General features: G+C 33.8%; 1 protein-coding gene across 9 annotated transcripts in view; it reads left to right on the forward strand.

The window, feature by feature from the left end:
* The window catches only part of CATSPERE (catsper channel auxiliary subunit epsilon), a 244006-nt gene that overhangs the window by 85340 nt on the left and 130989 nt on the right, over positions 1 to 27677 (forward strand). For all 9 annotated transcript variants that reach the window (XM_037822416.1, XM_037822373.1, XM_037822378.1 and 6 more), the window contains 3 exons: positions 143 to 635; positions 13645 to 14122; positions 27156 to 27598. In XM_037822416.1, coding sequence (XP_037678344.1) covers positions 143 to 635; positions 13645 to 14122; positions 27156 to 27598 — 1414 coding nt within the window. The remainder of the gene's footprint in view (positions 1 to 142; positions 636 to 13644; positions 14123 to 27155; positions 27599 to 27677) is intronic.

The following is a 27677-nucleotide window of genomic DNA, read 5'->3' on the forward strand; positions in this document are numbered from 1 at the left end:
TTAATCCTATTTGATTATTTTTACCTAGATTTATGTTGATAAAAATAAAAGTTAATTTTTAAAAAAATGATAAATGTCAACACTGTGAAGACAGATCAAAGGAGAGAGAGACCATTTTATTCTTTTTTTTTTCTCTCCTTAGGACATGGAAAATCATAGTACCAATGACAGCAGATGACGTAATAAAGGAGATTAAAGGAAACCAAGTGGCTTTTCAAGATTGCTTTATTGCAGATATTCTTTTCCTGCTGACTTTTCCTTTGTTGACCATACCTGAGATTCCTGGTTATTTACCAATCTCTTCACCAAGGGGAAGTCAATTAATATGTGATTGGAATAGTTGTGTTCCTTCATCTGCTGTTCTGGTAGCCGAAATGGAGACCTTTCAAACAAACGATTCATTCCGTACTTGGACAAAAATCAGAGTGCCTCCAAATATTCTGACTGATGATGAAAGACACAGTGTCACTGCTGTGAGCCTAACATGGGATGGAATATTTTTTCTAATAAAAGGAACTGTTTACCTAAAAGATTTTCTTAGATTTAGAAGACTGGGAACAAATGAAAATCTTCCTGATGATGGAATTATTGGTATTATATCCAGAAAATGGTGCTGGGTCAAATTTATATTCAAGGTTAGTAAAAAATTACATACACACGTGTGCACACATGCACACATACATATATTATACTTAAACAATTAAATGTATTTACAATGCCATTTATTCAATGATATATCAGAGACTATACTCAACAACTTTTGCACAGTTATTTCATTTAAGGGTAAAAATAGCTGTCTCTTTCACCCAATTCCTCAAAAGTCCTTTCTACAAAGATATACCTTCAACAACAAAGAACCAAATGAACTTTGTATGTACTATGTGGAGTAGTTTATTCAAATTATGGGAGCTTTGTTTTACCTTGACATGGGCAAGAGGTCCAATAGTTACTTTCCCAAAACAAAGACTGTGTGTACTCTCAAAAATGAATTAAATCTTCATTTCCTACAATCTGATGGATAAAATAGACCTGAACTTATCTCATTACAAAACACCTGAAGTGTTGCATAGAATTTTTAAAACTTCTTTTACCTATATAGCCTGGCTTATGTAGAAGGGAAATCCTGAGAGCAAGGGGAGACTACTAAAGCATTAATCCAAATGCACAAGCAAATTTCAACTGCCCTAAGGTTATGTGCTGATCCCAGATAATTAGATCTCCAGTGACAGGAGACAAAGTCTTGGGCCTGAGCAAGGTAGAGTATCTGATAATTTTTTGCTTCAAACAAGGACCTTCATAGAGTTCCTAACACAATTTAAGTCTATCTCAGCTTTAATTCTTGGAACTGATGTGTACTGGTTTGAATCTATTATGTACCCCAGAAAAGACTATGTTCTTTTAATCCAATCTTGTGGGGACTGTTCTATTGTGGGTGGGACCTTTTAATTAGGTTGTTTCCATGGGATGTGACCACACCCATTCAAGATGGGTCGTAATCCCTTTGCTGGAGTCCTCTATAAAAGGATAAAAGGCAGAGACATTTCGGGGAGAGAGTTGCAAGAGGCTAAGAGAGGAAATCTAGAGTTTGCCCCAGGAGAAGCAAGAAGGACCCACAAGAGAAGCTAAGACAGAGCCCAGAGACATTTTGGAGAAAGTCACAGAAACCAGAAGCTAATCCTGGGAGAGGACCAGCAGACAAAAGGCCATGTGCCTTCCCATGAGACAGAGGAACCCCAGATGCCATCAGCCTTTCTTCAGAGAAGATATCATCCTGTTGATGGCTTAATTGGAACATTTGTATGGCCTTACAATTGTAAATTTGTGAACTAATAAACTCCCATTGTAAAAGCCAATCCATTGCTGGTATTTTGCATTTCAGCAACTTTAGCAAACCAAAACAAGGAGAAAAAGTCCCTCTTTGGAATTCATGACCAGAAGCCGACCCTCATGAATTTGGAGTTCAAATTCAAAGTACCTATTGTGGTTCAAAAAATATTAAGCCAAGCACAAAGCAGAAGCAAACACAAATCCTTTCTGGAGGAATAAACTCTGAAGTCCGTCCTCAAAGAATTTCTGCAAATAAAGTTTTGACAAAATTGAACTCACCTTCATAAAGCACATGAAGAAAAACAGTGACTTGGAAATTTGCAGAAACAACAAAGAACAGAATCATTCCTGCAAGGACATCAGGTATTGGATTTGACAGAATATAAAATATGTTGAATAGATTTAAATAAATGCAAAAAAAAAGGAAGATACAGATATGGAAAAAAGAGTCTGTCAAATGGTAAGGCAATTAGTAGAACTCAAAGCAAGGAAGTCATTATCACAAAATTTAGGATAGTGGTTATCCTAGAAGGGAAGGTAGTGATCAGGAGTGGGTATGAGTAGGACTTTGGCAATATTCCATTAATCTGTGTAGTCATTACACAGACTTTCACTTTGTGATAAATCATTGAGCTGTATATATTTCTAGTTGATCCATTTTTGGTAACTGTATTTCAGAATAAAAAGGATGCAAAAATAAGTTTAAAACATATTTTATATAGTGAATTTAGATAAAATAAAAATAATAATTGAATTTTAAAATTCAATGGACAGCTTAAATAGAAGATTGGATACAAAAAAAGGAGCTAGTTCATTGGAAATTATATACGGAAAAATTAAAGAAAATGCAAAACTGAGAGAAAAAGCAAGGAAAACAAGAAAAAGAGAGTAAGAGACATGGAGGAAAGAAGCGAGAAGAGACGATCCAACATATATCTAACCAGAGTTTCAAAATGAGAGACTAGAAAGAATAGAGTGCTGAGAATTTTTCAGACTTAAGAAAGACATCAATCCTCCATTCAGAAGCATTAATAAATCAATCAATGTAGGAGAAGAGAAAACCTGCTTAGACACAAAATAATGAAATTACAGGATCTCAGAGACTAACAAGAGATATTAAAAGTATCCAAATGGAAATAATAAATTATAAACAAGATAAAGATGATTAAACAATTAGGGTCAAAGGAAGCCATAAGAAATAGCTGAGATAAATTATTGTCAACCTAATATTATACATATGCAATGAAACTATCATCTAGAACAAGAATCTTTAAAGATATTTTAACAATCAAAGCCAGAGACTTTAGAACTGAAAAATACAATCACAAATAGAAAATTTATTAGATTGCTCAGTAGCAGAATAGAGATGATATGACAGAGGAAGCAGTCAGTGGAATTGAAAATACATCAAAACAAACTTTCCAATCTGAACAACAGAGAGGAAAAAAGCTTAAGAATTGAATCAAACCTCAAGGATCTGTGGGACAATACCAAAAGGTTTAAGGTTTATGTCATTGGAGTCCAAAAAGTAGAGGAGACAGAATATCATAATATATTTGAAAGAATATTTGAAAAAATATTTGAAGAAATAATGGCTAGAAACTTGCCAAATTTTGCAAGTATACAAAGTCAAGAAGTTCAGCGAACCCCAAACCAAATAATTGCAAAGAAATTCATGCCCAGATACATCATAATCAAACTGCTGAAAACCAAAGGGAAAAAAATTCATGAAAGCTGTCAGAGAAAAGTGACACATTGCATACAGGAAAACAATGATTCAAGTGATTACAGATTTCTCATCAGAAACCACAGATAACAGATGGCAAAAAAAAATAACAAAAAAAACTGCCAATCCAGAATTCTATTTCCAGAGGGAAAAATGTCTTTCAGGAATGAATGAGAAGTAAATACATTCTTAGGTGAAGGAAATCTAAGAGAATTTGTGTATAGCACACCCGCTCTAACATAATTAAATGCTAACTGCCATTTATCAGCTAGAAGGGAAATGGGAAATTTAAAACATATAATAGTAAAAAGAGCAACAGAATGGTATAGGGTAAATACAATAAACTGTTTTTATGCCCTTAATTTCCTTAAAATATGTATTGACAGGAAAGCAAAAATTATAGTCTGGTGGAGTTTTTTAATGTATAAAGTGTCCTGTTTGATGGTGAGGTCTCTACATTCTACTTGGAATGTTAAAATATTAATTATAAGTAGGCTGTGAAATGTGTGAAATTTACTCCTTAGAGCAACCACTAAGAAAATTACACAAGATAGAGTTAAAGGCCCAACTGACAAACTAAAATGGAATGCTAAAATATTCACATAAAAAAAAAAGAAGGCTGAAAAATGAAACAAAGTCACAAGAAATAGAGGAGACAAAAAGAAAAGGATAAAATGGTGGACATAAATCTAAACATATCAATGATTATATGAAATGTAAATTGTTTAAAACCACCAATTAAAAGACAGAGATTGTCAGATGGATTTAAAACAAAAAAAGACCAAACTATATGCTTTCTATAAAAAGCCACTTTAAATATAGTGATATAGGTGGATTAAAAGTAAAACACTGGAAAAGGATATATTGTGTAAATGCTAATTAAAAGAAAGTTGAAGAGGCTATATTAATATCAGACAAAGTAGGAAAACTATCAGGGAGAAAGAGAGACATTATATAATGATAAAGGGTCAATTCACCAAGAAAATAGCAATCTTAAATGTGTGTGTCCCTAACAACATGAAGCAAAAATTGATTGAACTGAAATAAGAAATAGATAGATCCACATATTTATTTGGAGATTTCAAAACTCCTTTTTTAGTAATTGATAAAACAAGTAGACAGAAACTCAGCAAGGATGTAGGAGATGTAAGTAACACCAAGGGTCAGCATACTATGGCCCATCTACCAAATCTAGCCCACCACCTGTTTTATAATTAAGGTTTTATTGAAACACAGCCATGCTTATTTGTTTATGTATCATCTATGTCTACTTATATGCTAAACAGCACTAATGAAGAGGTGCAACAGAGACCATGCTGTCTATAGAAACCTAAAATATTTACTATGTAGCCTTTTACAGAACAACCCTTGACCCTGAAAAATACTATCAACCATGTAGAACTAAGTAACATTTATGGAATACTCCACCCAACAAGAGCAGGAAAGACATTCTTTTCAAGCAGACACAGAATATTAACCAAAATAGACCATATTTTGCAACATAAAACAAATTTTGACAAATTTAAAGAATAGAAATCACCAAACTATGTTCTCGGACATAACAGAATTAAAGTAGCAATCAAGAAAAAATAAATATGTATGGTAAACCCTCAAATATTTGAAAATTCAAAAACACACTTCTAAATAACCCTTTTTATAAAGGAACTATCCAAGTCTGGGGAAAGAACCAACTAAAAGAATTAAGAAGAGTAATCAGCATTCACAGAGGGATGGGAAAAGAACCTGCTCTAACCAGCCCGATTGAAAAAGCTCATAATTCATGGGGCACTGAGTAATGTGCTCAAATGGGTCTTGCCTCAGTACTGGGTAATAAACTATCACTAGACTGGTTCCCTGGTCCCACTTAACAAATCTTAAAAGCAAAGCTAAAAGGACCCAGTTGTTACCAAGTAACTTAATTATAGCCCAAAACAAACTCAAGAATACTTATAAAAAGACAAAAATATCCAGTACTAACAAGGTAAAAGTCACAATTTCTGATATGCAATCAAAATACTAGGCATACAAAGAAGCAGGAACATATGACCCATAAAGAAGAGAAAAATCAAAACTGACCCAAAACTGACACAGAGGTTAGAATTAACAAAAAAAAAGGACATTAAAAGAGTAATTATAACTGTATCTCAAGCAGCCTAATGTGCATGTACTTGGAATCCCAGAAGGAGGGAAGAAGAGACAGAAAAAAGCATTTGAAAAATTAATGACCAAATTTTCTAAATGTGATTAAAACTAAAACCTAAAGACCCAAAAAGCTCAATGAACCCCAAGCACAAGAAACAAAGAAAACTATAGCAAGGCACATAATCAAATTGCTCAAACTAGTGATAAAACGAAAAAATTGTTAAGCAATCAGAGGGAAAATGTTACATACAAAAGAGCAAAGATAAGGACATCATATTTCTCACTGGAGACGACCCAAATGAAAAGACAGTGGAGCAATATTTTCAAGATTTTTTTTTTACAAAGAACCTGTCAAACTAGAATTTTATAACCATTGAAATATCTTTCAAAGATGAAGGTGAACAAATGATTATGACTACTGACTCATTATATAGATATTTCTTTTTAGTTTCTAGTGTATTAGAATAGCCAGAAGGGAAAATGTTGAACTGTAATCCAACAGCCTTGATGTTTGATAATGATTGTATAACTATATAGCTTTTATCTTGTGACCATGTGATTGTTAAAACCTTGGGACTGACATCCCTTTATCCAGTGTATGGGTAGATGAGTAATAAAAAAAAAGACATGCCTGAAAAAAAAAATGAAGGTGAAAAAAAGACTGTTTTCTATATACAAAAGTAGAGACAATTCATCAGCAACATATTCACACTGGAAGAAATGTGTAAAGGAAGCCCTTCAAGCAGAAGGAATATGATACCAGATGGAAATATGGATCTAAACAAAGAAACAAACAAACAAAAAGAACTGGAAATGGTAACCACAAGGTTATGTATAAGATAATTTTTCCTATTATTTAAACCTCTTTAAAAGATAAGTGACTATTTAAACAAAAATAGGAACAAAGTAGCCTGTAGTTAATAACATGAAAATAAAATGCATGACAAAAATAGTACAAAGGATAGGAGGGGAAATGTGGAAGTATATTTTTGTAATCTTATTATACTATACTTGAACTGGTATAATACTACTTAAAGGTTTGTAAGAGGTTGAAGACATATAATATAAAACCTAAAGCAACAATGAAATGACAAAGTTTTAGCTAATAAGATGAAATGGAATCATAAAAAATATTCAGTTAATACAAAAAAGAGAAAAAGAGAAAAAAGAAAACCTAGTGACAGAGCTTCAAAATATATGAAGCGAAAAACATGGAACTGCAAAGAGAAATAAAGTCCACCATTATAGTCAGATACTTCAATACGACCTGTCAGTAATTTATAGGACAAATAGAAAATCAGTAAGGTATAGAAGACTTAAACAACACTCTCAACCATCTGGATCTAACTGACATCTATAGAACAAACCATCCAACAACAGCAAAATATGTATTCTTTTCAAATGCACATGGAACATTTACAAATATAGACCATGTTCTGGGCCATAAAACAAGTCTTGATATATTTAAAATAGTCCAAGTCTTAGAAAGGATGTTGTCTGACACTAATGGACTTAGAAACCAGTAACAAAAAGATACCACAATATCCTCAAATATAAGGAAACTAAATAACGTACTTCTAAATAGCCTATGAGTCAAAGAACAAATGAAAAAATTAATTAGAGCTCTTTTACCAGTGACCCACCAATATGGGGTGCATTTGCACCAAAACTGTGAAGAGGCAGCCCTGGTCATCATAGAGAAGTACTACACATACCTGGGCAACAACTTCCACATAAACAAACGTGTGTGTGTGAGAAAATTGCTGTTATTCCAGCCAGAACCTCTGCAACAATATAGCAAGCTACATCAAGCATTTGATGAAGTGGATTCAGAGAGGCCCAGGGAAAGGTAGCTCCATTAAGCTGCAGGAGGAGATAGAATTATGCTCCTGAGGTTTCAAATCTGAATCAGGAGGTCATTAAAGTAGATCCTGACACCAAGAAAATACTGAAGCTCCTGGACTTTGGCAGTCTCTCCAACCTGCATGTCACTCAGCACAAAGTTGGAATGAATTTCAAAACACCATCTGGAGCCTTCTGAGTCTTTTTTGCTATGCTGCAATATTGTCAATAAAGCTGAGACAAATAAAAAAATAGCTAATTAGAGAGCATTTTGAACTGAATGAAAATGGAAACAAAATATGTCAAAATGCATGAGATGCTGCTGTACTATTTAGAGGGAAATTTACAGCATTAATCACATATATTAGATATGATTAATCAATAAACTCCACATGAAGCAACCAGAAAAAGAACAAGCTAAACCAAAAGTAAGCAGAAGAAAGGAAATAATAATAAAAAAAAATTGTGTAAATTAATGGAATAGAAAACAGAAAAACTGCAGAGAATAATAAATTAAACCAAAAGCTGGTTGTTTGAGAAGACTGAAAAAATTGATAACTCTTTAGCTTGACCAATCAGGGTAAAAAAAGAGAAGACACGAATTACACAAATCAGGACTGAGACAAGTGGAATCACTACAAATTATACTGCTATTTATATTTTATGTCAATAAATTAAAAAACATAAATAGACAAATTTCTTAACATACACAAACTACCAAAGCTTACTCAGAAAGAAACAGATAGCATGAATACCCTTTATCAATGAAAGAGATTGAATTTGTTAAAAAACTTTCCACAAAGAAAACTAGACCAAAAGGGCTTCACTAGTGAATTCTACCAAATGTTTAAGGAATAAATGGTACCAATTCTAAACAAATTCTTTCAGAAAACTGAAAAGAGGGGAATACTTCCCAATTCATTCTATGAGTCCAGCATTATCTGATACCATGACCAAAAAAGACATTGCAAGAAACTAAAACTACAGACCAATATCCCTCATACATAGATGTAAAAACTCTGAATAAAATTTTAGAAAACCCAATCCAACAATATATAAAAAGAAAAATACATCATGACCAAGTGGGGTGTATCCCAGGAATGAAAGAGTGGTTATAATACATAATCAATATATAATCAATATAATACACCATATTAACAAACTAAAAGAAAAACTATATGATCATCTCAATAGATACTGAAAAAGCATTTGACAAAACCCAACATACGTAACTGATAAAAAAACAATCAGCAAATTCAGAATAAAAGGGTCTTCCTCAAGTTGACAAAGGACATTTATGAAAATCCTACAGCTAACATAGTACATAATGGTAAAGGACTGTAGTTAGTCCACTTGGATTTAATGTAATTATTGCTGTGGTTGGGTTTAAGTCTACCATTTGGGATTTTTCCCCCCGTTAATCCCATTTATTGTTTGTTCCTTTGCTTTTCTCTTGCCTAAGATCAGGAACAAGGCAAGGATGTCTGCTCATACCACTTCCTTTCAACATTGTACTGGAGATTCTAGGAGGTACAATAAGTCAGGGAAAAAAAAAATAAAAATCATCCAGATTGGAAAGGAAGAAGTAAAACTGTCTATTTGCAAATAACATTATCAAATGTAAAAAGCTAACGGAATTTACAAAAATGTTACTATGTTTAACAATAATGCAGGACACAAGATCAATATACAAAAAACAATTGTATTTCTATCTGAGCAATGAATAATCATAAACTGAAAAATTTTTTTAAAAGCCCCATTGACAAAAGGATCAAAAATATGAAATATATAGGGACAAATCTGCCCAAAGATGTGCAAAATATTACACTGAAAACACACTGTTGAGAAATAAAAGACAAATGAATGGAGAGAGATATCATAATCATGGGTGGGAAAACTCAATATTGTTAAGATGTTAATTCTTATGAAATTGACCTATGGATTCAATGCAAAATCAATCAAAATCCCAGTGGGTTTTGTTTAGAAATTTATGGGTTAATTCTGAAATTTATATGGAAATTCAAAATAGAACAGAAAATGATATCAAGATATGAAACCCACTAAAAATGTATAAGAACTTGGTTGAGATAAAAATAAAAAGTTTTCCAAAGCATTAAAGAAGATCTAAATGACTAGTTATACTATGTTCATGAATAGGAACACCGGATATTATAAAACTCTGAATTCTTCCCAAATTTATCTCCAGATTAACTGCAATTCCAATCAATATCCCAACATGTTATTTTGTGGCGATCAATAAATTAATTTAAAAATATATATGAAAGAATAAAGAGCTGAGGGTTGGGAGAGGATAGGATAGCAGGGTATTTCTTTGACCACATAGGAAGTTTATTATAAAGCTGTAGTAATTAAGACATTATAAAAATATTTATAGCATTTTTTTCCTAGTAGTTCCACATCATGCCAACTGTTAGTGTGTCCATTCTTTTATATTTAAATCCTTTTAGTGGTTGTGAAGTCATATTTCATTGTGATTTTATTCATAAGTAATTTATATGTATAAGTTATATAAATACATATTTATTTATATATAATTATTTATATAGAATAATATAGCTTTGTTATGATTGGTATGTATATGGTATACTTTTTTCTACTCATTCACTATCAAGATATCTATCACTTTATATTGAAGGTGTTTTTCTTATAGACTCATACAGTTGGGTCTTGCTTTTTATTCAGTGTGACAATCTCTGCCTTTACACTGCAGTGTGGTGATTTGGAGCTGTAGGTACCCCAGAAAAGCCTTTTCTTAAATTTAATCCATTCCTGTGGGTGTGAACCCATAGTAAGTAGGACCTTTTGATAAGGTTTCTTCAGTTAAGATGTGACCCACCTCAATCAGGATGGGCTCTTAATCCTATTACCAGAGTCCTTTATAAAAGAATGAAATTCACACAAAGAGATAGAAAGACACAGGTAGCCAGAAGCTGAAATGGAACCTGGAGAGACCAGGAAATGCTGCCATATGGTTGCAATGTGACAGAGAAACCAAGGATCACCAGCCCAGAACGCCACAGTCTTTGGGAAGAGAGCATCGCCTTGATGATGCCTTGGTTTGGACATTTTCCCAGCCTCAAAATCGTGAGCAAATACATTCCCATTGTTTAAGCCAATCCATTCCATGGTGTTTGCTTAAGCAGCCTAGGAAAATAAAACACAGAGTATTTAGTCAAATTAATGTAATTATTTTGATGTTGGGTTTAAGTCTCCCATCTTGGTATTTGTTTTCTATGTATGCCATTTGTTCTTTGTCCCTTTGTTTTTTCTTACTTGTATTTTTTGGATGAATTATGTATTTTTATTATTTCCTTGTTATCTCCTTTGTTGATTATGATATTTTAAATCATACTGTTTTTTTTAGTGGTTGCATTGGGCTTTAAATTAACTATCTTTAACATAGCAGAGTTTATTTTCAAGTAATATTATAGTACTTCATGACAGTGTAACTGTTTAATTCCATTTATACCCACCCACCCTTTGCATTTTTGTCTCATATTTTACTTCTACATTTGCTATAAATCCCACAATACATTGTTAATATTTTTGCTTTAAAGGGTCAGTTGTCATAAAGATAGATGAGAGAGATAGAAAGAAAGAAGAAAGAAAGAAAAAGAAAAGTAAAGGTCTTTAATAAATGCCTTCCTAGGTGTGCTTTATTTCTCTCTGCAGACCTGGAGTTCCTCGGTTTAATTTCTCTTCAGTCTGAAGACTTTTTTTCTTAATTTCTTGTAGTGCAAGTTCTCTCAGCATTTGTCTGTATAAAAATGTCTTTATTTTTCATCTTCCTTTTTGAAGGATATTTTTCCACTGAATATAGAATTATAGGTTGAGAGGTATTTTTTATTATTGTTTTAGCAATTTATAAACATGTCATTCTATTATCTTATGACCTCCATCATTTGTGGTTGGAAGTCAGTCATTATTGTAATATTGTTATCAGGTATATAATGTGTCTTTTTTCCCTCTACCCACTTTTAAGATTTGTTCTTTATCTTTGATTTTCAACAGTTTAATTAATTATGTGCCAAAATAGTTCCCTTTTATTTATCCTTGTTGAGGTTCAATTCAGCTTATTAGATTTCTGGATTGATTCTCATTAAGTTTGGAATGTTCTTTAGCCAATATTTCTGCAAATATTTCTTGTGCTCCATTCCATTTTTCCTCTCCTTCTGGGACTTCCAATACACATATAATAGAACATTTGGTACTGTCTAACAGATTCCAGATGCTCTGTTTATTTTTTTCACTGTTTTTTCTTTGTATTTTGGTTTGTATACTTGGTGTTACTCTATCTTTAAGTTTACTGATCCTTTCACCTGCTTTTCCCATTTGCTAATAAATGCATCTAATAATTTATTTCTAATATACTGGTTTTTTCAAATTTCTAGCATTTCCATTTAGTTCTTCTTAATAGTGTTTCTATATCTCAGCTGAAATTCCCCATATCTTCACTCAGTGCTACCCAACTTTTCCACTAGATCCTTCAGCATTTTTATCAGTTACTTTTCCTTTACCCAGGCTTGGGATCTCAGCACTGGCAAGATTCTGGAGGACTCTTCCTACTTTACGGCTGAGTCATCAGCTTTCCATACTCTGGAGGACCTATCTCTACTTTACTGCTTAGCTTTTTGATCATTGAGGAATTCTTTTCCCTCTCATCTACCCCTGGCTTTCCGGGCCTTGGGAGATAATACATTCTCATTCTCATTCTCTCTCTCATTCCTTCCCTCCCTCCCTCTTGCTTCCCTGTCTCCAGTCTTGCCAGGGAGACAATTTTACACTCAGGGTAAAGGCCAAGGATGCATCAGATGGAGGGGTTGTCAGTGTTCCCACCCAGCTCAGCCCATGGCAGCCTGAGAAACAGAAGGCCTCAGATGGCTTTCTCTCAACTCTCCTCCCCTGCTGCCTGCTCTCTCGCTGCCTTTAGCGGGCTATTGCCTTACCATTGGGAGGGGCGCTGAATACCGCAGAGGGATACCTCTGCTCCCCTGTCTTCCTCCAAGTCTTCCCTCTTATGCCCAAGCACCCTTTCCATGGGGATGAGTCGTGGGTGGGGGAAGGAAGAATCGCTCTGTGCCTGGGACTCCTGGGCATTCTCCTGTGCATGCTAGCCAACATGTGGCCCTTAAAGGTTTGCTAAAATTTTGGCTAATTTCTCCTTACTCCTATCTTTAATGGATTCCTTCTCCCATCCCTGTGCCAAGAATGGGAATAGCTATGAGTCTCTTCTATAGAAAGTTTATCATTTTATGGACTTAGTTCCTTTTGGTTATTAGCTCTCTGGTGCTAACCAAGAAAAACTCAGTTTTCTTGCTTATTGGCCTTGTTTTGGTTGGTAGGGTAAGAGTGACAGTTTACTATGACATTCTAGATCCTAATCTCAAAGGTTGTTTAAATGATTGTTTCTAACCTATTTCCCCTATGACTATTGTTTCACTCATTTCTAGCAAATCTGTAAACCAACATAAACTTTAGACTTTAATTGATTCTTCATTTATTAAAATGTTTTTTGCCCTAAATTGTCTCTTTCTTTGGTTATCAGTTTGATATCTGCCTACATCCTGCTTGTTTATAGACTCAATATTTGTACATTAAGTTAGGGATACAGGATGTGCTCAGAAGACTATTCCTTTTGATTGTGATGGACATATTAATTACATTACTAGAATTAGAAATGGTTGGGGAGGGGGAGATCGGTGAGAAGAGGGGCACTGGCTCTCTAAATGAAATTAGGCCCACTGAATCTCAGACACAACAATCTCTGAATGGCATTCCTCTAGAGTGGACACATACATAAGGAAAGAGAAGGCTGATGCTCTCTGAGAATTTAAAAGGGAATTAATATTTATTATCCCTACTGATGGAGACATAATATATGAAAGAATAAAATTACTAGAATAATGTATTTTTATGGTATATATATATTTCTACGCCTGGTGTTGATTCAGAAGTATGCTAAAACAGACTTAAACCTTAATAGTTACTACCTTTTGTTTTTAAATTTAGAAAATTAGAAGACAGGAATTGTTAGAACTGGCCCTAAAAATCAAAGATTTATCTAATTATTTTCAATTTTGTCACAGTCTAAAGGAAGAAGAAGCACCTTGGCAATCTGGACAGAAAATGAAGTTTACCTTGGGTATCCTTCTGTTGCATTTGTGAAAATAGTAACTACTAAAGAATTGAGAAATCTTCTTGATCTATCACCAACTGCTACTCTGACTATACACAATGTGGAATATACAGCACACCCTTTGGAAATTGCATTGTTATTAAGTTACTGTGTCACATGTACTTCCAACAAAAAAATTTACCTAGTGACATATAATGAAGATTCAGAAGAGTGGGTGTGCCAAGACTTTACATTAGATGTCCCTATTGACAGTTTTTTAGCTTTACGTTTTCTATATTCAGCAATTCCAGAATTAGTACTGTGGGACAAACATAGGATGTACTACAGTTATTATAATTTCACAGTTTCTGGAGTTTTTCAAACACCTACAGAAAATGGAAATCTATCAAGATTATCAGAGAATAGCACTATTCATGAAGTTTTTATAGGTGAGGAATTCTCATTCTACATAATATTCTAGAATTCCTAATAGATACCTTCCTTATGAAGCCATAGCCAGTGATTTAAAATATATTACTAAGTGGTGCTTTTGATAGCTAATGATGCATTTTTTACCATTTAAAAATGGATAGATCTTATATTCAACTAATAGCTATAATCTTATATAGAAAAATGGCAATTTAAAGTTCTTTTTTTTAGAGGTGCTCTTTGGTCAATCAACAGATGCTAAGCAACTTATATATGTATGTTTAGTGTGGGAGGTGGTATGGTGTAGGGGATTTAGATTCAAATCTATGAAAAGATCATTTAACCTCTCTAACCTTCAGTTTTCTAATCTATGATATAGGACTGTTGGGTTGATTAGATATGGGGTTGTATATATTATGCTTAGAACAATGGTTGCCAGGTGGTAAACCTTCAATTAATTACAGTTATTCTTGATCATATTGTTCTTAAGACAGTCTATTAGACATTACAGAAATGTAAAGAAATACAAAGCTTGATCCTCAAAGAATCTAAATAGGAGATAAATGAACCATGAAATTTAAGAGAATTACCATTGAATTTTGTAATCATTCTTTCTTGACTCCAGTCACCCTTCAACTCCCAACTATTCAATTTTTCTGCTTTCCTTGGCAACAAAATACTAAGTATTGCTGAGTTTCACTTTTCCTTCTTTCCTCTTTTGAATTCATTCTAATCAAACTTTCCATGGAAACGGGTCTTGTCAAGAGTAATTTTAAAAGTGTTAAGCAAGAGAGAATAAGGATTGTATTTGTAGTTTTAGAAGACTATTGGCCACAGTGTTAAGGAAGTAAGATTAAAATGACATTTTAGGGATAGATTTTAGAGGACCTTAAATTCCAAGTTTGAATGTTATACTAGTATATTAGGCATGAAGTCAAAAGCCCTCAGCCTTCACTATTCCCATTCCTCAAATATAACCACTACAATAGCAAGTTCTTATGAATTTGTTCAATTTTTAGAAATACAAAATATAATGGGAAATATATAATATATAATACATATAAAGCTAACACCATTTTAACTGCTGCATAATGTCCCACTCTCTAAGCACACCATTGTTTATTTAACTAATGGGTATGGACAGATACTTAGGCTTCAGGTTTTTTTGGTATTACAAATAATGCAGTGAATATGCTTCAATAGGTACATGTATGCATATATATATATGTATAGAGTACATTTGTACAACTGTTTCTTTAATTAAAAAATACTAGATATATATAGAATTCCTGGGTTAGAGGTTATGAACATTCAAAAGTTTGATAAATCTTTCCCAATTGCTCTCCTGCAAAGGTTGTCACAGTCTAAACTCATGCCCCCAAAAGTATTTGAAAAGGCATGCTTTCATATGATTGTTTAAACATTTACCAATAGTATGGAGAAAAATGTGCACTTTTCCTTTGATTACACATTTCTTTTATAATTAGAGGTTGTATCTAATTTCATGTTTATTGTCCATATCCTTCTATGAATTATCTATTCATACCAAGATATTTTTGCATTTGGTTGTTTTTCTATTTTCTTACTGATATGTTCTTTATTTATAGTGCATAATAACCATATATGACATGTATTAAAGATATTTTCTTTAGTGTGTAATTTCCTGTACATTTTTGGAGGAAGTTTCCTATTTAGAATTTGTATTTTTATGAAGTCAAATTTTTTACTATTTTTATCTGTGATTTCTGATGTAATATCACAATTTGAAAGTTCTTTCCAATTATGAAATCTTTACCGTGTGTTTTCTTTTATTATTTCTATAATTCTACAATTTATGTTTAGGTCTTTAATTCATCTGGAATTATGTTTAATACGAGTTAGGGATCTATTTTTTCCTTGTTTTTCTTTTTTTTTCTTTTTTTTTTTTTTTTAACTTTCCCGTCTTTTTTAAATCAACTGTATGAAAAAAAAGTTAAAAAGAAAACAAACATACAATAAAAGAACATTTCAAAGGGGATCTATTTTTATTGTTTATTTTATTTTATTTTTTAATGAGAAGCTGATATTGCCTTCATCATTCTTTTATTAACTATTCCTTTTGCCCAACTGATTCAAATGCCATCTTTGTTACATATTTATTCTTCACATAAACAGAGGTCTGTATCTAGGCTATTCTTTCTTTCCACTCATCTGCATCTGTTCCATATTGTTTCATTACTACAGCTTTAAACATCTAACACATTTATCATTTACTTATTTTCATGTTTATTGGCTGCCTCCTCTGCTGGAATGTAGTCTACCCAAGAAAGGGATCTTTCTCTGTTTTTTCACTGACATATCCCAAGTACCTAGAACAGTATCTTGCCATAGTAGGTATTCAGTAAATATTTGTTGAATAGATGATGGTGTATTTGCAATATTGGTTCTTCCCAACCACGCATGTTTTATCTCTTCACTCATTATTTTGATTTTCTCTAATTAGTCTATTCAGTATTCCATCTCCCCTTAGTTAATTTTGGAAGTCTGTCATTTTCATAGGAAATCATCCATTTTATCTATATTTTTCTAATTTATTTGCCATGGTTTAACATTTTAATATTAATTTTCTTATCTACCTGTAATTCTCATTTTCATTTATAATGTTGTTTGTGCCTTTCTCCCCTTAGTTTGGCTTGCAAGAGATTTATCATTTTTAGAGGTTTTGTTTTGTTTTGTTTTTCTTTTATTTTAGAAAAGAGCTCTTGGTTTTATTTATCATATCCATTTCCTTCTCTTTTTTTTAATTTAATTCCTTAATTTCTGCTTTGGTCTTTATTGATTGTTCACTTCTGCTTTCTTTGGTGCTCAGTTGCTTGCTTCTTAAGTTGAATGGTTAGTTCATTTATATTCAGTTTTTCTTGCTTTCTAGCATTTAAAGCTATGAACAAGGGCTTTTAAAGCTATGAATTTCTCTCTGTATGGCTTTAGCTGCATCCCACAAAATTTTATTTATAGTATTTTTATTGTCCTTATTTTTAAAACTCATTTCTAATGTTAATCTTAATTTGCTATTTAATCCAAAGATCATTTAATAGTGTTTTAAATAAGCAGTGTGATTGGCTATGAGAGCTACAGAAGGCCCATCTATTTCAGATTTATAGGATCAGGAAACTATTTCCTCCCACTATAATGGAGGAAATGACTTCTAAACTGAAACATGGGGAAAGTATATGCTAGAAAAATGAGGTCACCAGTTGAGATGAGAGTTGAGGTAGGATTCCAGGTCAAGAAAACAGCAGGTGCAAGGATGCAGAGGTAGGAAAGAGCAATGCAAGTTTATGGAACTAAAATTAGTTCTGTATGACCAGATAGTAGAATGCAAAATGAAAAATGGCAAGAAACATGCCTGGCTAAAGAAAAGAGGGGTCATATCATGAAGCAATTTGAACATTTTCCTTAGGATAATGTGAGTCATTAAACAGTTTTTAATGAAGGAATGATACAAGAAAATTTGAATTTTAAAAAGATAATTCTCATTACAGTATGTAGAATAGAATTTGGGGAAATGGGAGATTGGCGAATAATACAACTGGAGGATTAAAGTCTTCCTCAGTAATTTAGATAAATATTGATAATGGCAACAACAGTCAGAATTGAAAGAATTAAGGTATATTTAAGCAGATTTGGGTGGTAAAATCAATAGGAAAATTAGGAGGGTGCCATAAGAGCATAGAGAAGAGAATGTTCTAAGTAGGAAAGAGGAATCTATGATGTTGGATGATGCTGATAAGCTTTGAAAAAGCCCTACACATTTAGCAACATGGCAGTCATCAGTGACCTTGAAAAGAGCAATTTCAATGAAGGGGTCGGAGCAAATAACAGATTTTAGTAGTTTGTAAGTTGGTGAAAAATAAGGAAGAATGTAAAACAGTGAATAAAGATAATTAGTTCAAAGAGTTAGTCTGTGATTGTGGAGAATAAAATACAGCAGTGTATGGGTTCAAAAGAGGATTTTTTTTTCCAATTCATTTTTAACTAGGAGAGACTTGAGCAAGTCTATGTGCTGATGGAAGACAGCCAGTAGAAAATGAAGATTTAAGAATTCAGAAAACAGTTGGAAGACTCACTCTCCCAAATTTAAAAGTGTACTACAAAAATACAATAATCAAAACAGTATGGCACTGGCACAGGGACAGACAAATAGACAAATGGAATAGAATTGAAAGTCCAGAAATAGATCCACTCATCTATGGCCAACTGATCTTCAACAAGGGGGCCAAGTACACGCAAAGGGGAAAGAATAGTGTTCAACAAATGTTGTTGGGAAAACCGTTTATCCACTTACAAAAGACTTCAACATGGCAATGATGTAAGACATTCCCTGGAAAAGTATACCCTCAGAATCAACTAATAAAAGGACAAATCTCATTTGTTTGGATCTCTGAAGTACGATAGAGACTGAAGAAGTAACCCACAAATGCTGAATTGAAGAAAAGATGCCAAAAGCACATCCTACACCCATCAATCTGGAGCCCTCCCCCACACTCAGTCCTGCGCACCTCCTCAGTCACACAGAGGCAGCTGGCCCATGTCCCTCCTGCCTCAGATGCCGATCATAGAGCCACTCACAGCAGAGAGTTTACAACTACACACATATCCAGGCACAGAGACCCAAGGTAGAACACAAGTGGCTGAGGAGTGACACATATCAAAGTGCACCCAGGGAAAAGAGAGACCAGGGAAGAACTGTTGGCAAGAGGTGCACACATTCAGTCCAGTCCCTGTTTGCTTGACCACCTAAATGCAAAATGGACCTTTATGGATTGACACCATCTGGCTCACTGGGCTAGAATATCCAAATGGGGGGAAAACAGAGGCAGAAAAGCCTCATGAAAGGAAAAAGGCAGGGGGGTGACAATAAACTGCTGTAAAACAGGACAGATCCCAGAAATGAAAAGAGTAATGAAAAGGGAACACTGAGTGAGGGTGAGGACTTAAACAAACCATAGGATCCAGGGAAATTTTTCTGCACAGAAATGAACAGAACACATCAAATTTCCCAAAGAAGGAGCAGAGGAAAGGAAGCTTTCTCTTGGAGGTGAAACAATTGCACAAAACAAGGGCAATTTTAAAAAAGTTATACTGCATATTGAGGGCAAGAATCATTTACAGAAGAGCTGAGAAAATTTGAACAGTTACACACAGGCTACTCTAAAGTTCTAGAATAAGTTGGACCAAACATCAAAGAGCCTTGACACAAAGGCAATCAATAATAAAACCTTAGGCAAGAGGGAGAAACTGAACTCCCAAGTTAACATATCAAAATAATCAGATGGCCAGATATCAACAAGAAATTACAAGCCACACGGGAACAGGAAGGTATAGCTCAGTCAAGGAAACAAATTGAAACTTCAGAGGAGACACAGAATTTGGAATAACTAATCAAAAGTTCAAACAAATCACCTAAATTCAAGGAGATAAAGGAAGTTATAGATAGAAATAAATTAATTGTGGATACAGAGCTAAAGGATATTAAGAAGACAATGAGTGAGCAAAAAAGAAGAATTAGAACATTTATAAAGAAACAACAGAAATTATGGAGATGAAAGGCATGATAATAGAGATTACAAATACACTAGAGGCATACAAAAGCAGAATTGAACAGGCAGAAGAAAGAATTCAGTGAACTAAGAGACAGGACAATTGAAATCATACAGTCAGAAAAACAAAGAGAAAAAAGAATAGAAAATGTTGCAGTGTCTCAGAGACATGAGTGAGAGCATGACACATACAAACATAAGCATCATGGGTGCCCCAGAAGATGAAGACAAGGGGAAAGGGGCAGAAAGAATATGTGAGGAAATAATGGCCCCAAAATTTCTTAACTCTTATGGAGGATATAAATCTATATGCCCAAGAAGCACACCGTACTCCAAACAGAATGAACTCTAATACACCTACTCCAAGACACAGATGAATAAGAATGTCAAATGCCAAAGACAAAGAGAGAATTCTGAAAGCATCAAGAGAAAAGTGATTTGTCACATATGAGGCATCCTCAATAAGTGCCAATTTCTCATCAGAAAACATGGAAGCAAGAAGGCAAAGGTATGGTATATTTAAGTTACTGAAAAACTGCCAGTCAAAAATTCTTTATCAGGCAAAACTGTCCTTCAAAAATAAGGACGAGTTTAAAATTTTCACAGATAAACAGAAACTGAGAGATTTCATCACCAAAATATCTGCCCTGAAGAATTACTAAAGGGAGTTCTTCAGGTTGAAAGGAAAAGACAAGAAAGAGTGGCTTCAATAGTGTGAAGAAGCAAAGATCTTCAGTAAAGGTAGCTGCATAGGTAAATGCAAAACCCTGTAGTACCGAATCCTCAATATATAACTCTACTCTTTAATTCTTGCAAGAGAATACAATTGAGCAGGAAAAAGTCATATTTTCCGGTAATGGACATGCAAAATATAAAGAGGTAATATGGGACAAAACAATTTAAAGAAGGTAAATGGAGGGATATGGGAGCAGAGAATGTGTATGCCATTGAAGCTACATTGCTATCTTTTCAAATTCGTAGGTTGTAGATGTAGGTTCTATAATAAAAACCTCAGGGTAACCACAAAGAAAATGTGTTAAAAATATACAGAAACAGAAATGAGCAAGGAATCAGATACATCACAAAAGATTGATTATACAATAAAGAAGGCAGCAACAAAGGAAAAGAAAGATGAAAATGTATGACATATAAAAACCAAATGACAAAATGGCTGAAGTAACTACTGTCTTTATAGTAATAACACTGAATATTAATAGATTAAACTCCTCAATCAAAAGTCACAGATTGGCAGAGTGGATTAAAAAAGTACAATGCAATGATATGTTGCTTACAAGAGACTCACCTTAGAACAAAGAGATAGGTTTAAAGTGAAAGGATAAAGATAATCCATGCAAATAGTAACCAAAAAGAGCTGAGATAGCTATATTAATATCGAACAAAATAGACTTTAAGTAACAAGCTGTTACTAGAGACAAAGGACACTATATATTAATAAAAGAGTCACTCACTAAGAATAAATAAAAGTCATAAATATCTATGCACCTAACCTCAGTGCTCCAAATGACATGAGGGAAACATAAATGGGACCTTCTCAGAAAAGGAAAACGTTTGTGCATCAAAGGTTTTTGTCACAAAAGTGAAAAGACAACCTACTCAATGGGAAAAAATATTTGGAAACTCCATAACCAATAAGGAATTAACATCCAGAATATATAAAGAAATCCTACAATTTAACAATAAAAAGACAAACAACTCAATTTAAAAGTGGGCAAAAGACTGAAACAGACAGTTACCCAAAGAAGATATACAAATGGCAAAAAAGCACATGAATAGATGCTCAACATCATTAGCTATTAGGGAAATTAAAATCAAAACCACAATGAGATACCATTTAACACCCACGAGAATGACTAATATTAAAAAAAAAAAAAACAGAATTACAAGTATTGGAGAGGATGTGAGAAATAGGAAGACCTACTCATTGCTGGTGGGAATGTAAAATGGTGCAGCTGTTGGGGAAGACAGTTTGGCAGTTCCTCAGAAAGCTAAGTATAGAATTACCATATGACCTGGCAATACAACCCCTAGGTATATACCTAAAAGAACTGAAAGCAGGGACTTGAACAGATATATGCACATTAATATTCATAGCAACATTATTCACAATTGTCAAAAGATGGAAGCAACACAAGTGTCCATTAATTGATGAATGGATAAACACAATGTGGTATATACATAAAATGGAATATTATTCAGCATTAAAAAGGAACAGAGTTCTGATTCATGCAATGAATTCATGCAATGAATCAGAAGACATCAATGGATCAATGGATGAAACCTGAAGACATCATGTTGAGTGAAATAAGCCAGACACAAAAGGACAAATATTGTATGATCTCACTGAAATGAAATAATTAAAATAAGCAAATTCAGAGTCAGAATCTAGAATGTAGGTTACCAGGGGCTGCACTGGGGGTAGGAAATGAAGAGTTAATGCTTAAATTATACAGAATTTCTATTGGGCTTATTGGAAAGTCTTAGTAATGAAAGTAATGATGCTGGCACAACATTGTGAATATAATTAATAGTACTAAATTTTATTTGTGAATGTGGTTAAAAGGAGGAAATTTTAGGTCATATATATGTTACTGGAATAAAAAATTAAAAGAAAAAACACAGGATATTAATATATTTCAATAAAATTGAATTAAAAAAAAGAAGAAGAAACCAAAAGCAATCAAACCACTGAAAGAACAAATTAAAAAAAGAAAAAAGAAAGAAAGAAAAATATAGGACTGTACCATACAATGAACTCTATAGTAAATGATGAACTATGGTTCATAGTACAATTACAAAAATGTTCTTTCATGAATTATAACAAATGTGCTGGGGTGACATCATTAACATGGTGACGTAAACATCTATGGAAAACTTCTCTCCAGAAATTCAGTGAAGAAAAGGACAATTCTGAATTGTTCAGAACTCTGGAGGAGGATATAGACTGGAGAAGGACCCTGCAATTGCCAAATTGAAGAGAAGAAATATCAGGTAGGAATCTTCCATCCCAGATCACCCAGTCCCCTCCCCTCCCTCCCTCAGTCCCAACCTGGGAAAGGCAAAGAAACAGCAGATGGGACCCCACCCACCGGGGACACAGACTATAAAATCTCTCACAGCAGTGAGACATACCCCCACCATTTGAGGACCTGGGGGACAGGGGAGGGCATTTCAAGGCCCAGGAGGGTGAGGGACCAAGAGTCTGAGAAAACAGGGAGAGAGACTGTGTTTCCAGCCCTGGGTATGATAACCCCACCACCACCACCAAGGGAAGCAGCAGCAGGTGGCCATTTCCTTGCCTGAGGGATGGCTGGAGGACTGGGTCAGCTGGGGGAGTTCTCTGCCACAGATGTAGGGGGGGGTCACAACTCCACATCAAGCCATATTTTGGCCACCAAAGTGAGGGCATAGGAATCCCAGTTTCAGCTCACCTGTGCAAACACAGCCTATACACAGAAGCAAAGCATCTTCTGAGGATGATTAAGTTGCCAAACAACACCATCTGCTGGACAGACTGGAAGGTGCAAGGCAATTGAAAGACTTTTAAAAAGACGCTCCAGACCATTTCTTAGGACCACAGGAGCTGGTCTACAACCCTGGCACAGAAACCTGGCCCTTTTGTGGATGAGAAATATGGATGAACTGTTAAAGCATGGCTCTAAAACAAACCCAGATCTTGCTGGCCAGGGAAAAACAGAGCACCACTGGAAGCTCACAGATTTGTTTTACAACACACAGTGAACTTGTTGGGGTGCCCATTGCCTACCTCCCATCCCCAAGGCAGGCTGCTGTGGGTGCCTGAGTTTTGGGGAGAGACTGGGGGACAAATTCAATCTGACAACTGGCCAGCAAGAGAAACAAAGAACAGATAGAGATCAAAGACAACCAACAAGAAAACCCTAGGCAAAAGAGAGAAAATGACCTCCAGAATAAACTAGTCAAGGAAATCAGATGCCTAGACAGCAAAAAAAATCATGAGTCACACCAGGAAACATGAAAAATATGGCCCAATCAAAGGAAAAAAAAAAAAAATCTCAACTGAGATACAGGAGTTGAAACAACTAATTAAAGATGGTCAAACAAATCTTCTAAATCAAATCAATGAATTAAAAGAAAATGCAGCAAAAGAGATAAATGATATAAAGAAGACACAGGGTGTCCATACAGAAGAACTTGAAAGCTTGAAAAAACAAATGACAGAACTTATGGGAATGAAAGGCACAATAGAAGAGATGAAAAAACACAGTGAAGACATACAACAGCAGACTTGAAGAGGCAGAAGAAAGGATCAGTGAACTACAGGACAGGACATACATCTGAAATTCTACACACAAAAGAACAGATTGGGAAAAGAATGGAAAAATATGAGCTGGGTTTCAGGGACATGAATGACAATATGAAGCACATGAATATATGTGTTATAGGTGTCCCAGAATAAGAAAGAAGGGAAAGGGGGCAGAAAAAATAATAGAGGAAATAATCAATGAAAATTTCCCAGCTCTTATGAAAGACATAAAATTACAGGTCCAAGAAATGCAGCATACCCTAAACAGAACTGATCCAAATAGATCTACTACAAGACACTTACTAATCAGATTGTCAAATGTCAAAGACAGGGAATTCTGAAAACAGTAAGAAAAAAGCAATCCATCACATAAAAGGGAAGCTTGTTAAGACTAAGAGCAGATCTCTCAGCATAAACCATGGAGGCAAAAAGGCAGGGTATGATATATTCAAGATACTCAAAGAGAAAAATTACCAACCAAGAATTCTATATTTGGCAAAACTGTCCTTCAAAAATGAGGGAGAGTTTTAAATATTTTCAGACAACAGACACTGAGAGAGTCTGTGAACAGGAGACCTCCTCTACAAAAAATACTAAAGGGAGTGCTACAGGCTGATAGGAAAAGACAGGAGAAAGAAGTCTGGAGAAGACTGTAGAAATGAAGATTAGCAGAAAGAGCAACTAAAAGGGTAAAAAGAAAGAAAAAAATAATATGTGAAATATAAACTCCAAAAGAAAAAAAATGGTTGAAGAAAGTACTGCCTTTACTGTAACCACATTAAATGTTATTTGCTTAAACTCCCCCAAATAAAAGACATAGATTAAAAAAAAAAAAAGACATAGATTGGCAGAGTGGATGAAAAAAACAGGATCCATCTATATGCTTCTACAAGTCACTCACTTAAGACCCAAGGATAAAACAGGATGAAAGTGAAAGGTTCGAAGAAGGTATTTCATGCAAACAACAATCAGAAAAGAGTGCGGGTAGCTATACTAATATCAGACAAAGTAGACTTCAAATGTAAACAATTAAAAAATACAAAGAAGGACACTATGTATTAATAGAAGAAACAATCAAAAAGACATAACAATCATAAATATCTATGCACCAAGCCAGAATGCCCCAAAATACATGAGGCAAACACCAACAAAACTGAAGGGAGAAGTAGACACTTCTACAATAGTAGTTGGAGTCTTCAATATACCACTCTCATAAATGGACAGAAAATCAATAAGGAAGCAGTGATTTTGAATAAAATGATAAACAAACTAGACTTAACAAATATTTATAGAACATTGCACACAACAACAAGGGATATACATTGTTCTTAAGTGCTTATGGATAATTATCCAGGATAGACCACATGTTGGGTCACAAAGCAAGTCTCAATAAATTTTAAAAGATCAAAATTATATAACAAATGTGCTTTACTACTGCATGGTGTTAATAATAGAGTGATATATGGGGACTCCATATTTTATATATTTCTGTAAATCTACAACTTTTTTAACAAAAAATTATTAATAAATAAAGAAAAGAATAAAGTTGGACTCCTACTTCATACCATATAAAAATTAACTCAATATGGACCAACAAAATAACACAAAAGCTAAAACCATGAGACCCTTAGAAGAAAATATAGGGGAAAGGATTCATAACTTTGCATTAGGCAATGGATTCTTAGACATGACACCAAAAGCGCAATCAATCAAAGAAAAAAATAGAAAGCTTGGAGTTCATCAAAATTAAAAAGTATTGTGCATCAAAGATATTATCAAGAAAGTACAAAGATAACCTACAGAATGGGAGAAAATATTTAGGAATAACGTACCTGATAAGGGTTTAATATCCAGGATACATAAAGAACTCCTAAACTCAATGACAAAAAGACAAATAATACAATTTTAAAACTGGAAAAGTACTTGAACAGGTATTTTTCCTAAAAAGATATACAAATGTTGAATAAGCATATGAAAAGATGCTCAACATCATTAGCCATTAGGGAAATGCAAAGCAAAACCACAATGAGATGCCACTTCACACACACAAGGATAGCTATTATTTTAAAAATGGAAAATAACAAGTGTTGTAGAGGATGTGGAGAAATTGGAATTCTAGTACATTTTTGGTGGGAATGTAAAATGTTGCAGTCGTTCTGGAAAGCAATATGGTGACTGAATCCTCAGAAAGTTTATAGAATTACCACTCCTGGATATATATCCAAAGAATGTGAAAACAGGGTCTTAAACAGGTACTTGTACACCAATGTTCATAGCAGCATTATATCCTTGTTTTATATGGTTACTTGTTTACTTCATATACACATATCCAAAAACACCTGTATATTGTTTTGTTTAGAGAGGTTTAAATTTATATACATACTGTATGTATTCTTTCACAATTTTTTTATTCAACAAAGAGATATAGTTTATGATGACATCTACCCACATCTTCCTTCCCTTCCATCTTGTGATCTACTGCATACATTTGTAATTTAGATAAGTTTTATTAGAATATAACTTATGGTAATCTGTGAAAATGTTAGTGATTTATTCAGATCCCAAATTTAAAACATGGAAGCACAATATATTCTGAACCTCTCTAACTCAATGAATTTACCTTCTTCCTTTCAGCTAGTCCTCTCCAAGTGATACTTTTTTGAAAATTGCGGAAAGTATATCCCAAAGCTTTACACAGAGAATGTCATATCTGGAAAGAAAGCCCTGAAATCAACTAGTCTAAATGTTCATTTTAAAGATATGGCAACAGAATCAAATAAGTTAACAAACCCCTCTATGACCGTTTATAACATAGGCAGACTACTCTGTGAAGGGGAGACAATTGATGATATTATCTACTAAAAGTGAACCTGAAAAGATGGGCCATGCTTTATTCTACCTTACATTTCTTCATTCCTGCGTTTGCTAAAAATACCATTCCTATCAAGCTTATCTTGAATATGGAAAAATAGCCAGGAAGATAACTGTTCTACTCTGAAGCGATAGAGTTCTCCAACTTAGTATAAAGTTATGGGTTTCTGTCTGTACAGTCTATAATTTTCTCAAAGTATATAAGTACTCATTTTAAAGGAAATTATTTTGGTTAAAAGTGCACTTAACATGGATTTGTGGTTACTCAGAATAATATAAACTATTCTTTCTTTTTTCCAGATTATTTTGGGAATATTGTGGCAAAAATGGAAAATAATATAATGTTTTATTCCAAGATTAATATTGACCAGGCAATAAAGCTACATAGATGGATGAATAAGAATATAAAATCATCAATTGCCTTGAATACAGCTGGTCATATATATCTCATATATGCTTATGAAAATGGCATAATACAAACCCAGGAATATCCCTTAGGATTGGAAGCACAAAGTTTATTTTTCAAAACAAAGGATACATGCCCCTACATGGCATTTCATAATAATATTTTTAGGATTTTTTACTTTTTGGACAAGGGAGAAAACCTGTCAGTTTGGGCTCAAATAGTCTATCCAGAAAACCTTGGACTGTATATGATTGTGGAATCCAATGGCCCAAAAATATTAAAAGAAAAAAAAGAATTTCACTATGAAATCGCCTTAGGATACTGTACTAAAACCATGGTAAGTAAATATTTTTAGATTTTTTTCATTTGAGGTATAATATTTATGTTTCATTTGAAGTATAATATTTATGTTTTTT

This window comes from Choloepus didactylus, chromosome 2, assembly GCF_015220235.1.
Source record: "Choloepus didactylus isolate mChoDid1 chromosome 2, mChoDid1.pri, whole genome shotgun sequence".
Lineage (NCBI taxonomy): Eukaryota > Metazoa > Chordata > Mammalia > Pilosa > Megalonychidae > Choloepus > Choloepus didactylus.